At 60.4% G+C, this 13,616-nt stretch overlaps 2 protein-coding genes across 10 annotated transcripts in view; one reads left to right on the forward strand and one right to left on the reverse strand.

The window, feature by feature from the left end:
• The window catches only part of LOC308070858 (TBC1 domain family member 3K-like), an 82,394-nt gene extending 77,963 nt beyond the window's left edge, over positions 1 to 4,431 (forward strand). For all 9 annotated transcript variants that reach the window (XM_080405500.1, XM_080405502.1, XM_080405503.1 and 6 more), the window contains one exon: positions 159 to 4,431. In XM_080405500.1, the coding sequence (XP_080261626.1) occupies positions 159 to 1,435 (1,277 nt within the window). In that variant the 3' untranslated portion in view covers positions 1,436 to 4,431. The remainder of the gene's footprint in view (positions 1 to 158) is intronic.
• An 8,304-nt stretch (positions 4,432 to 12,735) lies between these two features.
• The window catches only part of HRAS (HRas proto-oncogene, GTPase), a 43,984-nt gene continuing 43,103 nt past the window's right edge, over positions 12,736 to 13,616 (reverse strand). The window contains exon 6 of the mRNA XM_080405574.1: positions 12,736 to 13,037. The gene's annotated coding sequence lies outside the window, so the exon portion shown is untranslated. The remainder of the gene's footprint in view (positions 13,038 to 13,616) is intronic.

A 13,616-nucleotide genomic window follows, 5' to 3' on the forward strand; every position in this document is an offset into this window, starting at 1 on the left:
GAGCATCCCTCTGGCGTGGCTGGGAACCGGGGCAGCCCGGGAGGGCTGGCACCTGCTTGGTGCAGCGTCTGCCTTCCCCCCGGTCGGGGCATGCCGGGTGCAGAAGTGAAGTGATGCACGGTTTGGGGTTTATTTTGCTTTCTCTGCTTCCAATGCAGCAAAGCCTGAGGAGTTCCCACGGAAACCCCTGGGGCTGGAGCTCTCCCTCAACCCAGTAGCTGTGAAGGGCAACGTGGCGGCCAACGGCCAGAATGGGCGGGTGGGCGAGCACCCCCCAGACAGGGAGCCCCATCCCCAGCGAGGTCCCGGGGCCCTGGGAGGAACGGCGGTGGCAGACTCCAGGACTCCCACCCTCCCGGGCAGCGAAGCAGCTGAAACGACGGACATCCCCCTGCATCCTCCTGTGGGTGGGCTGCCGGGAGAGGAGCGTCGGGTGGAACCCACCGAGGATGGGCAGCTGCCATCTCTTCTGAAGGCGAGTGAGATGCAGGGCCACCACCACCTCCTGCCCACGGCCCTGCCTCCGGAGCAGCCGCTTCTCGCTCCCGGCCGTGCCGCGGTGAGCCACGGGCCGGTCTCCCTCCCCACCCCGGCCAAGCACGGCTCCTTGGACTCCTTGCTCCAAAACGTGCCGTGTCCTCCGGACTTGAGCACAGCTGAGCTTTCTGCTGTGGACCACACGGTATGGCAGCCAAGTCCTGCTGCCCGGCTGGCAGGAGAACAAGCATCTTCCCTCGGTGAAGACAAAGCGCTCGATGCACCCCCTCGCCCCTGGCCGGGCGGCTGCCGGCAGCTCTCCGGCACGTCACAGCACGACAGCTCCCCTGAGAGCGAGCGCAGGGAGCAGACAGCTGAGGAGCGCTGCCGAGTGGCATTGCCAGACCCAACGGACTTGAAGCGCTTGGCAGCCAAAGCTGCATCCACGGGGGAGCTCACCAGTTTGCAGCAGAACGGGCCGGGGAGCCCCACTGGCCCCGGGCGCTGGCCGGAGGGCTTGTGCGCGCTGCCGGGGGGCAGCATGCCCCTCTTGTCCGGCAGCGAGTCGGTGGCCACGGGGCTGGGTGAGGGCTCCCCCGGGCAGCCGGCACTGGAGGCGGGGAACAGCCCCCATGCCATCATCAAAACCACCACTCCCCTCCACATGGCCCACGCGACAGAGCAGGACTTGGCCAACAGAAAGCAGGTGGCATCGCCTCTGCTGGAGACGGGACGTCCCCTGCCTGCCACCTCCGTGCCACCCCCTCTCGCGCTGGACCCGGCGGAGGCAGGTGCCCAAAAGAGCCTCCAGAAACCATTAAACGCACTGAAAGCCCCACGGCCCCCCCTGAGCCCCAAACCAAAATTACCGCCGCAGGTTGCCAAATCCCGCTCGGAGAACAGTTTCCTCTCGGGCTCCCCTCCCCTGGCGAAGCTGCCCAAATCGGTCACCTATTAGTGGGGACAGGGGGGAGGCGAGGGAGAGGAAGCGGGTGCTGGAGCAGCACCTTCGCCCCGTTTTCGGGACCACCCCCCCTTCAGCAGGGCCGTGTCGGGGTGGCAGCACAGCACTGTGCTTCGGTACGAGCGCCCGGCGAGGAGGTTGGAGCGGTGGCCGCCGGTGCCAGGAGCCACCAGCAAATTGGGTTTGCATCGTTCCTATGGACAAATGGGAAAGCGCTTTCGTTTTTGTGTTGCTCGAAGCTCTCTGAGCCTCGTCACGCGTTGGTGGGGCAGCAGCAGGGCTGGGGAACGCAGCTGGGGAACGCGGTGTGTGTTTTCTGCTCCTGTCTGCTGTGGGTACCCGTGGCCGTGGGCGTTTCTTTAAAATGCCCGGCGGGTGCAGCCAGCAGCGTTGCTCCCAAAGGGCCCTGCCACCGTAGCTCGGCGTTCGTGGCAGTCGGTGGGAGTGGGGGCGGTGGCAGGGCCGTGGTGTCCGGCAGGGCACGGGCAGCGCTGCCCGCTCCGTGCAATCCCGCAGAGCGGTGCCCGGCTCTTCCCGGCGCCTACCGCAGTGGCGGGGGCTGTCTGGGGCAGGGGGGTCTCCTTGGTGGGACCCCGGTGAAGGACCGCCAGCAGGGTGGTTTCTTTCCCAAGGTGACAGGGACAGCAATGGAGGTTGAGCCTGGCCTTCCTGCTGGCCTTCCCCTCCTGCGTGCAGGGTGGGAGCTGCTGGAGGCGCAGTGGTGGCGTGGCGCGGCACAGCATGGCACGGCAAAGCCGGCTTGGTGGGCAAGCGTCGGGGAAGGGGAGCGCGCTGCCCCCCGCCTGCACTCGGCCCACCCAGAAATCAGCACCCAAGGAAGGAAACCCAGGCGTGGCGGTTGGGATGGTGATGCTGTAGAGCATCAGTGTCACCGCGGCACGCTGCTGGGGAGATGAGGCAGCGGGTGCCTGTGTGCCCTTCGTGCACTGAGTCCTGCTGGGCTGGCCGTGTCCTCCCCATCCTGCTGCACAGCCCAAACCATCGGCTGGAGGTGTGCCGGGACCCGGGCACGGCTCCAGCGTGGAAAGAGCTGGTCCAAACTCCTGTTCCCAGTAGCTACTTCACACCTACAGGGGAAAGCACTTCCTCAGGGAGGAAGATTGATGGAAAGGGCAGGTAGTAAGCTGGTCCAGATGTGCTCTGTTTGACTCTGCTGGCCAGAAGAGGTGGGACTGCAGGTGGGATTCCCATGCCATTCCCAGGCCCTACGCAAAAGCTCTGTTAAGTTCTAAGGAGACTTTGAAAACGTTTTTTATCTCACAAGTTGCTTCAGTAACACAACCTGATCTGAAGCCTACCTGGAAGCCCAGCAGAAAACTTCCACTGCGTTACTCTGTGGGGTTTATCAGGGTTCCTTTGGGTCGCTGTTTGATATTTTTGCCTTGTGTGCACGTGGCCGTTTATGTTAGCAGCAGGGAGCACGGCGGGGGGTGCACCCCATCCTTGGCTGCGGCCAGCCAGACACAGCACCTCGGCTTCTGGTGCAGCCGCTGCTCTGGCAGGGACCACGGCATCCGCAGTGCCCAGCCTTGCCCGCCCGCTCTCGCTCCGCAGCGCAGGGATAACCCCGCCAGCTGCCTCGCAGGTGCGCGGTGAGGAGTGGAGCGTTGCTCTTGGAGGAGAAGTGCTGTACGAACGTTCAGGTTTTGCCTTTTGAGACACCACAGGCCCTTTCTAGGACGAGGGTGCTTGAACTGGTTTTCATTTAGGGTGTGTTTTTCAGTAACCGTGCAGTAGTTACACTTGTTGGTCTGTTAAAATGCCGGGGCAGTGTTTCGGGACAGGTAGGGGTCACGTCGGGGGGCTGCTCAGCACCTCTTGGCTTGGGTTCTGTAGCTGGGGGGTCGGTCCTCCGCTTGAAGCACACGTAAGACTCCCGCTGACGCATCCCAGCGTTTGACTCACTTGTGGGAGATCTGAGACCTCTTTCCCCTCGTTCTGACCCGTTTCCCCTCTTTTCAGGTACTCAGCCGTTGCACGTCGTGCTGCGTGCGCGCCCGGGCTGGGGTGCTGTGTAGTACTGACGTTGGAAAAGGTGGTTGGCTCTGGTTTTGGAGACATGTCAAACGCACAGTACCCGTTGCGTGGCATTGGGTGCATGGTGTTCACCAAGAATCTGGGGGGGTTCCTCCCCTCCAAGCCCTAACAGGAACGAGAAGCAAGGTCCTCGGTCACCTCCAAGCCTGGAGGAAGCCACCAACTGGTTTCAGTGACCTTTGGACCGGGCTTGCCCATTCCTACCAGTGAGCTTCTTGCTGGGAAGGTCCCCATCCTCCTTGATGTGCCACCTAAGCAGCTCTTCTCCAGCCTGCAGCCCCTGAAAGCTGGCAGGTTTGGGAAGAGTTCCCGGGGGCAAATAGCCTGGGCTGGCTGGAAGCTTGGAGGGATGCCCGAACCTCTTCTGTCTCTTGCCGCAGATGAAGATGCGGGCAGGCGGGTGTGCGGCAGCAGGGCGGGCAGGATGTGGCCCAGCCTCAGCTCTTTTGCTGGCGATAGGAGGGGAAGGAGAAGGCTGAGGGTGGCAGCTCAGCAGGACAAGTGACTGGCCCAAGCCCCCTGCCCCAGCCCCCTGCAGTGGCCTCAGCAAAACTCAGGAAAGCTGCTCCCCCGTCCTTGTCCTCGCAGCCCTGGGGTGGCACCTCGCTGCCCTCCGGGTAGTTTTGAAGACCGGTGTTGTGGGTTTGGCTTTAGTTTGTTGTTTGATTGGTTTGTAATTGAGCACTTTGAGTGGCTGCAGTGCTGGGGGGGCAGCGGGAGCCAGGAGGGCGGCACTGGGGGACCCACACTGGGGACCCACACCAGGGACCCGTGCCAACGCGGGACGGCGGCTGAGGTCAGGGTTTCAGAGCCTGGCTACCATCTGCTTTTTCTTGTTAATTGCTATTCTTGTTTACAGCGTGGAACGCTTCCTCCATGACTCTTTCTAATGTATTATAATTATTACTTTAAAAAAAACAACAACGTTTTCATGTCTGTGCTTTTTATTATTATTATTTTGGGGTTTTTGGTGCCTTTTTGTAAGGAAGTTTGGGGCGGGGGGTGGGAAGTCAGTCAATCCTTTTTACACTGTTCCAAACAGACCGTCCGGAGTATTTGATGCTGTGCTTCACATGGTTGTAATGGTGACAGTTAAAGGAGTTTAGCGTAAAATTAGTCTCCACGAGGTTTCTTACAGCAACAGCTGCTGCAGCAAGACTGGCTGCCTCCTGGTGCTGGCTTTTAGCTTGGTTCCCCACGTGTGCTTCAGCTGCGGTGAGTCTACCCTGCTCCTTCCGTGCCTTCCTCCCCCGCTTAAATCCCGGCATCCCCAGCAGCAGTGGTAAGAAAACTGCTGCTTTCGACCTGCTGCCATCCTCTCCCGGGGGGCCATGGGCAGCATCCTGCCCCCAGCCCCTGGGCATCCCACGTGGCCAGCAGCCCTGCTGCAGTTCTCATTTTTTTGCCCAAGATTTTGTATTTGGAGTTTTGCTGCCCACAAGCAGCGCTGGGAGGGTCAGAGGGGATGGGGAGTGAGGGGACACGGCCCTTGGTTGGGCGCAGTGGAGGGGGGGAATGTGACACATCATGATGCTACACCAGTCAGAGCCGAGTCATGCTTACGCTGCTCACTGGGAGCGTAAGGGGGAGCCGCTGACAGCGGAAAATGGATTTTAAAAAGCTGTATGTGAGCAGCCCCTCTGACACCCCCCAGATTCCACAGCCACTGCTTCCCGTGCTTAGGTCACCGCAGTACTGTTGGCTTTGGGGTGTCACGTTTGCACGGTATTTTGGTTTCCCCTAAGAGAAGCTGCCGTTTGGTACTTCAGCAGCACGGTTATGGTAAACGCAGGGTCATTGGTCTCTAACAGGGCAGCACGGAGGCACAAAGACTGACAGCAAAATCCGAGCTGGATGCCATCCTAGGGCTGAAGGACAGTGCAGGAATTGTGGCATCCTGGAGCGTCACCCAGCGAGTGCCATCAGCTGGTGTTCCTGCTTCTAGCAGTGCTCTGCCTCACCTAAAAGAGGTCAAACAGGGACAAAAAGGGCTCCTACCTTGTTCTCCTTAAGTTAGCACATTTATATTAACTAGTTAAAACGCAGCCTGCGACCCTGGGGAAAAAACCAGCACCAGCAAGCACCACGTCGCAGCGCTCTCCAAACTATCAAGCTGCAACAAGGTCTGTTACCACCTCATCCCAGCACACTCTTCACGCCAGACTCTCTGCTGCCTTCGCCTCGTTTCTCTTCATCCAGGGCATGCATTCTCTCTCCTCTTGCTTCTTCCTCTCTTCTTCCTCGGCTGCTCTCCCTTCATTGGCTCTCAACCCCGCCACAGAACCAGCCACAGCTGCACCTTAGCTACATCGGCCAACGCGCCGCCCCTGAAGCCAACCACAGCTGTATATTATCAATGCTAATTAACACAGCTTCGTTCCTCTACAGAGCAGTGCAACAAGGAGGCAGCTCTTGGGGTGGCTCCTGTATCATCTCGCGCTGGATGCCAGCCCAGGGATGCTCCACGGCGAGCAGGGGCAGACATCGTGGGCTGGAGGAAGCCAACCTCATCCCTCGCGTGCTTTCAGGTGCCAGCCGGGCAAACCTGCTGGCTGGGGCAGCACAGAGCGAGCGGGCGACTGGGGCCGGGTGTGAAGGGCTGGCAGTTACCTGCATGATGTTGAGGATGTGGCATCTGTCTGACCACTGGGACAGTGGCAGCTCCATGCTGCCACGCGGGGAGCAGAAGCATCCAGAAGCACAGGGTTCCCCCAGGAAAGGTGAGTCACGCTGGGTTTGAGGGGTGTAGCGGGGAGAGTCGTGTTCCTCTCCGAAACAGCCTCGTTTTGTGTGGTCATCGAAAAAAATGAAGGAAAGGCGTTGCTCCCTGGCATCCCCAGGCGTGTGCCCGGCCGTGGCCTCCTGGCTGTGTGCCCCTGTGGGGACCAGGGAGCGGGGCCGGGCTGCACCGCATGCCCTGACAGCATCCCTCCGGCTAGTGCAGGAGCACAGTGGTACCCAGCACCGAAGGGGACCCGCTAGGGTTGTGGGGCTTGGGTCACAAAGGACATGCCAAGCACCCAGTGCAGAGTGCCCCCCCGGGAAGGCCACCCCTGGGACTTGCCCAGCAGGTCAGCCCAGGACCTCAGTCCCTCACCAGAGAAGTGACAGACCTCAGGGTGGACACAAGCCATGCCTGGGGTCCAGCCTAGGCCAAACACCGGGAGCAGCAGGTCACCGGCATGGCTCCCCCGCTGCCAGGAGGGGCTGGGGACAGGGTGCAGACAGCCCCTGTCCCCTCCTGTGCCCCCAGGGCCGGGTGCTGCTCCCAGGGACCGAGAGCAGGACAGCTGCGTAGTCCCAAGCCCAAGTTCACCTACAGCGGGGACCAGTGACAGATGAACCCTGTGGAAGGTACCGAGGCTGCTGCTTAAATCCTAACGGCTCTGTCAGCCAGGTCCTCCCACTGCCTCTCCCTCCGCACTTGGCATTCGCCATTAAATCCCATTAATATTGCCATATTCTCATTAAATCCACCCCCCCGCCCCTTTCTGTGGTGGAGTTCATGAGTGTCACCCTTTACCCCAGCTCCCCGGGCCGGTCCCTGCCCAGAGGCCCCCCCAGTGCAGAGCCGCAGGCGACGCTGGGCGCGGGTGCCCGGGCATCCCTGCAGTTCCTGCCCTTCCTGGCCCATCCACAGCCAAACCAGCCGTGCCAGGAGCTGGGACAGGGGCAGCCACGTCTCGCCCTGTTGCTTGCTCGCTCTGTGCCAAGCCACGGCTGCACTCCTCATCCTCCCTGCCCGCCACCCACGGCCACCAAGAGCTTGGCAGCCCTGCTGCGTGCCTCTGCCATACACCAGCCAGGCAGCGCTGAATAATTGATGCTCAGCGGAGCCTGGAGCAGAGCCAGGCCGAGGGAGAGAGCGAGGCTTGGGGCTGTTTCAGGCTCTGGTCCTGGGATGCAGTGATGGGAGAGATGGATGTGCTGTGCCTGGGAGCTTTACGCCCCAGCCTGTCTGGCAGAGGCAGTGCTAGTCTTCCTCCTCTTCAACTCGCTGTGCTGCTTTGCCTGATGCTCGCGTGCGGCTGTGCTAGCTCTGTGCTGCTGTGCTGCTCGCATGCTGCAAAGGGGCTGCGGCAGCAGCGGCTGGGAGCTGGGCAGCGGAGTGAGGGCACGCAGGACATGCACCCCCAGCCCCAGCCGCCCTGGCCGGGGCTGGTACCTTGGCACTGCAAAGCCACAGCCCCTGCCCTGAGCCCAGGGCCAAGCAAGGCTCGCCTGCCCTGGGGGGAGCGGAGCTGCGCATGCACAGATCATCTTCATCCCAGTTCCCACAGCTGCTGGTGGCCAGGACGTTTGCTCCCACACCCTCCTCTGAGCAATGCTACCCCCCCTTCTACAGCGCATCATCAGGTATAAACCTGCACACAGCAAATAACAGCCTGGCAGTGGGAACAGGCATGTCTGAGCCCTTCCCAGACCACCTCCTGCATTCCATCACCTCCTGCATCCCACCACCTCCCGCATCCCACCTCGGGCGTCGAGGAAGCACGCAGGGTGCACGCCAGCATGCTGTCACTGAGCGAGGCCACCGTGCTTGCCCAGCAGCACAGGAGGGAAGCAACCGGAGCTGGAACAAGGCAGCCAGCCACCTCGCTAGGAGACAAAGCAGCTGGTCCCACCCCACGAGCACCCCTGCTCGCTGGCAGGAGCTACAAGAGACCAAGGTGGGGATGGAGATGGCTTTGAAGGCACGCACAAGGGCACGGGTCCGAGGGGCTGGTGTCACCGAAGCCTGGCCCCGTTCTTCAACACGGTTAAAACGAGCCCTCCCTAAGACACAGAGGAACGTTAACTGCAACCAACTTCCATCCCTGCTCCAAAACTGCTATGAGGTCCCAAGAGGCACCTGTGGACAGATGGGGTGCAGCACCCCAAGCCCCTGCTGCCACCCACCCCGCTATGAGCCTGGGCCACTCTGGTGCTCTGGAGGCCACGCAGCCCTGCAGCTCCCCTGGCAGGCAGTTCCTGGGGGAAGCTGGTTCTTGGGTGGCTTTGCTTCCCTGTAAGGCTCCTGGTGGAGCCGAGAGGTGATACAGAGGTACTGCTCGGGCTGGAGAGGGCTGCAGCATGGACTGGAGTCTAGTCCAGAAGGGAAACCTGGTCTGCTCCTCTTTACCCAGCTACACCGCAGGCGAGGAGGAGGATGCCAGCACAGAGCCACCAGGGCTGCTCCGTAAAACAGCCTTTCATTCAGCTACCCACCCCCTCAGGTCTCTCCAGCAATGACAGCTGCCAGCCTCCCGCAAACTCAGCGCAGATGCTCGCCAAAGCCTTCAGCAAGCACCATGTGCTCATCCATCCCGGAGTCATCCTCTCTGCTGGCTTAGGGAAACGCTTCTGTGGAAGCCCTGACAGACCGAAAGGCACGAGATCTGTTCCAGCACTTCATCAGCACCTTTAAGGACCTGTAAGCAGTTCTGTCAGCTGACTCAGCTGTGATGTCTCTGGAGCCCCAACCCCTCAGTTACAGGGTGTGGGGCACTTGAATGATGTGGGAGAGAAAAGCTTCTACGTGTCCTGAGCCATCCAGACCTGACCTGACCAGACCTCCTCATCTTTTCCATCATTTGAGCATGGGTTCCAAGGTGGCACGCCTCCCAGACCTCCTCACCCGGCCCATCACTTAAGGATGGGTTCCAAGGTGGCACGCCTCCACCACCAGAGACGCAGCCTCGGCAGCTGATCACCACGATGCTGCTGCAGCCTGCTCAGGGGCGGCGTTCACGCTTGCCCGAGACCCAGGGCACAGCACCAAGCCTGCAGCCTTGCCACGACCGGCTGAAGAGAGATCACAGCCCCCAGACGTGAGCTGATGTGCCCAAATGCAGCAAAAAGCTTACCTCGGTGGCCTCGTGCAGCTTCCAGCTACGCGCCCGCGGCGGCTCTTTGCAACAACCGCACTCTCTGCCACAGCAGCAGAACCGCGGTGGGCAACAGACTCCTTGTCGGAAGGGAAACGACATCTTCTAGTCCAGGGACTTTGAGAACAACCGGGCGTTAAATAACTACAGGGAAAATAAACTACATCAACTCCAAGCCCAGACCTACGCTCGCTCCAATGAAACTGTCCCCTCCCTTTCAGATTCCAGCAGCTCAGCCGGGGAGCAGAGCACGTGGTGAGCTCATGCGCCGACCTCCTGCCTGGTGCCACCCACACTGCTGTCCCATCCCCGTTACCAGCACAAATTCGGCACATGGGAACGCCGGGTTCAAAGTCACAGCCCCACCTGCGAGGGGCGACACGGCTTTTGGCTACCGCAAAGATCAGATCAGAGCTGACGTGTCGCACTGTGTACTGAAGACGTATTTTAGGACCCTCCCGAAAGCCGCCTTCCTGGGACAAAGGCGCAGCACCACATCCATCCACGATCAGCACGTGATTTTGGGGGAAGAGCTGTGGGTCCAGCTTTTAGCACCCCCTTTTGCTCCCCCCGTCTACCTCCAACTTTCAGCATGGACCTGAACGTTGACCTGAAGCAATGCTCCCTGGGATCTTCTAATTACAGCAAAAAGCTAACCAAAGGTGCTGCCAGCTCCTGAGGTGACCAGCACTGCCTGGCAGAGGGTCCTGGCTGTAATTCACCGGAGGACTGAGAGTGGTTTGCAACCTGCCGGCCTCGGACCACCACCATCCAGGTCCTCCTGAGATGCTGGCCATCTTCAGTTCCAGCTCCTGCCTGCCCGCTGGATGTCTGAGGTGCTGTCCTGGCGTAGCACTGTACCACCACCTGCACAGAGATGACGGTGTGCCCAGGCTCCTGAAGAACTTTTAGGTCCATCTGCAGAACCCTGGTGACTCTTAGCACCGCTTTATGTCTGCTTTAGCCATACGTACAATAGGACTGTGACCAGCCAGCCCAGAGACTGTCAATATCTGGAACCGCTTGAAGCGTACAGCAGGTCAAAGCTGTGAGATGTCAACTAGGCTCTTCCACCAGGGAGAAAAGCCTGGCTGGTGCCTGGTGGTGTGCTGCTAAACACCGGCACTGACCGCTGAGATGCTGATGAAACAGCTCATCTTCGGCTCCCCTCGGTGCAACACCCATGAGGAGCAGCCCAAGGAAGCAACAGGATCGTGCAACTAGAAGACACCAGCACAAGCCACGGTAACACACGGGACTTGACCAGACCCAGAGCTTTCCTGAGCAAGCTGGAAAACCTCGCCCTGAGGGGTGCAGAAACCCCTCTGAAGGGGGATGCTCGTACTTCTGCTTCCTGCTCCCGACCAAAGGGCTGAAGGACTTCGTATTGCAGCCAGCGCCGCCCTCGCCAAGCCGTGCCTGCCCCCTGAGAACGCCTCTCCCCGGTGCTCCCCGGTGCTCCTCAGCTTGCCCGACCACGGCTCACGGTCCCAAACTGCAGTTTCTGGCTCCCAACCAGAAATGAGCAGATACTCTTCGGGGTTAGAGCCATCCAGAGCCCCAAACACAGCGTTACTCCCCACCCGAGGGCCTCCAGCTAAGCTCTGTGGCAGAAACAGCACCGGGTTCCTCGTGCAGTTAACAGCATCAAGCACGGGTCCCCCCCCATCAACCCACCCACTTACCATTAAGGCTTTTAGTCATCATCTTCTGCAAAGACGGGAGCAGCCCGGCCCTGGGCCCTGCCTGCAGTTCCCCCAAGCAACCAAACCCACGCTGCCAGGCTTCATGCTTGAAGCAGCTCGGGTTGGGAGGTTTTCGGGGAGCCTCTGGTCCAGCCCCACCATCCAAGAGCAGCTGCAGCATCTTCACCACTCCTCCAGCGCGAGGCAGGTGCCGCTGCAAACAGCACAGCCAGCTCAAGGCAGGGCAGCTTTTCCCTCGGGTGACTGCTCCTACTCGAGCCGGGATCAGCCCTTCTCCCGCAGGAACCGGGTGCCAGGCAGCTGCAGCCAGGGTGAGGGCTGTGCCCCGCGGCACGTCGGAGCAGGCAAGTACAAAACACAAGGCATGAGCGCAAGTCTCGTCTTGCCCAGGCCAAAAGCAAAGGCAGCAACTCCGAGCAGCGCTGCAGTTTGCTTCTGCTGCTGCCTGGCATGACAGAAGATGAGGGGTGGGACGGGAGGCTGCCCGCACGGATGCTGGGAACCCCTGGTGGGCTGTGGCTGCATGCTGGGGTGACCGGGGGGTCTTTGTACCCGCTTTGCCCTGTGACTCACGCTGCCCTCGCTGCTCCCAACCCCTGCCAGCCTCGGCTGCTGAACCCGGTGTGCCTTTGCAGGCCTGGGCGAGCCTGTGCAGCGCAGCTGCCCACCACACTTGGCTGGATCGCCTTCCCCCTGTGATGCTCTTCACTCTGGGTGCCAGCTAAATTAGCCTGCGCAATGGCTTGGGAGAGGGAAAGGCGGCAAGCAGCAAGCTGCCTGCTGCACCGAGTGCAACGCCTTGCCCTGGCCCTGCGAGCAAAAGGCAGGTGAGAGAAGCTGGTCAGCCCCCAGGCAAAAATCCCAAGGCTCATTGAAAACCGGCTTCCCAGTTGATCAGTCCTTATCCAAAAAACTCTTACGTACTCTAAACCCAGGGACTGGAAGTCTGCATCCTTTCGTCCTAGTTGCTGAGCAGCCAGACAGCTGTCTGCAGCGCCGGAGAGCCCTTCTGCTACATGCTCACCAGTAATTAAGCTGTGCACAACAGGGCAGACGAGGATCTGAATACCATTACGCAGTGCTGACAGACTGGAGCAGCCCAAGGTCTATGTGCTGTGCAGGTGTTAGTGTTAGATGGGTGCTATAGGGGAGCAGAAAGGCCTAATTCTACCTCTGGAGCACATAAACATTTGAGAGGTGCTGTGCCAGAAAGAGCTGCCTGGAAAAAAAAGAAAAAAAATCAAGGAAGCAACCAAATGGCACCAGCTGAGGTGAACCCAGCTCTCAGATCTCCTCCCTGATGCTTCTTCCCTTCCAGGTATCACATCTAAGGCCATAAAAAAATAAGAAATACCACAAGGACTAGGCTGACGGCAAAGCACCCAGGGGAGCGCCAAGGACAGGCTTCAATGGGCTGCGCTCTTCCACGCCACCAAAACTCGGGGCCAGCAAAGAGTTTCAGGTGGACTGGGGGGACGGGGACATGACGATGACTTGCCGGAGACAAAGACAGCTCTATCCCGATCGCCTTCACGGTCTACAGCATGGCCTCGGTCCATGGAGAGCGAATCTCAGCGCCCTCCCCTCCCCGCCGTCCCACCAGCGATCCTCCCGGAGCACCAGCAGCAGCGCCTCTGGAAGGAGGACACAGCCAGCGAGACGGTTTGTTGAGACCATCAAATAATAATTTACTGTGATTCAATCTGTGGCTTTGTACAGTTGCCGGGGTGGGAGGAGGCCAAAGGAGGAGGGGATAGGAAAAGAAAAAACGTCGTTTGCCGCAGGCTTGGGTGAAGTGCGAGATAGTCCTTGGAGGGGCTCATGCTCCCCCTGTCCTCTTCCTCCTCCTCTTCCTCTCCCCCTCCCCCTGTACTCCTCCCCTGAATCCACTTGCTTCTTCCTTCGCTTCACCTCTTTCCTTGCGCTTGGCACAGTGGGAACCTCTCCAAGACGCGGTCCAGTCAGCTGAAACCAAACAAGGACACTCGTCAGCGCCCACTCGCCCTCAGGACCAGCGGGGGCTGTTTCCGTCGCCCACCCTGCACGTTTCGGGATGACCCTGCTAGAGCCCACAGAGGGAAAGCAAAGGGCTACACAGGCCCCGGAGGTGTGGACCCGGCTCAGCACGGAACACGCATTCCCTGCACGTTCCCCCCCTGCCCCACACCCCCCCGATCTGAAGGCACGGCCCCTGCCGGCACTGCCACCGGGCTGCGACAAGGACCCGGCTTCTGGCCATCGGTGCAGGGGAGCAGCAGCATCCGCCAGCCCGCGCCCTCAGCTGTGAGCCAGAGCAGGAAACGAGCCCCGAGCTCACATCCCCATCCGGAGGAAATGCTCCCGAACATCTGGAAGACCCGAACATCTGGAAACCCCTCCTAGCAGTGATAAGTGCGCTGGGCACAGCACTCAGCTTGGGCCCCCCGGAGACCTCGCGCGCCTCGGCGGGGAGCAGAGGGGTGGGGTGCTCGCCTGGTTTTTTGCTCAGAGGAAGCGAGCACTGCCAGCATTTTGATTTTTTTTCCTCGGGGAAGAGCTCTGCTG

This window comes from Falco punctatus (genome assembly GCF_963210335.1).
Source record: "Falco punctatus genome assembly, chromosome: 10".
NCBI lineage: Eukaryota > Metazoa > Chordata > Aves > Falconiformes > Falconidae > Falco > Falco punctatus.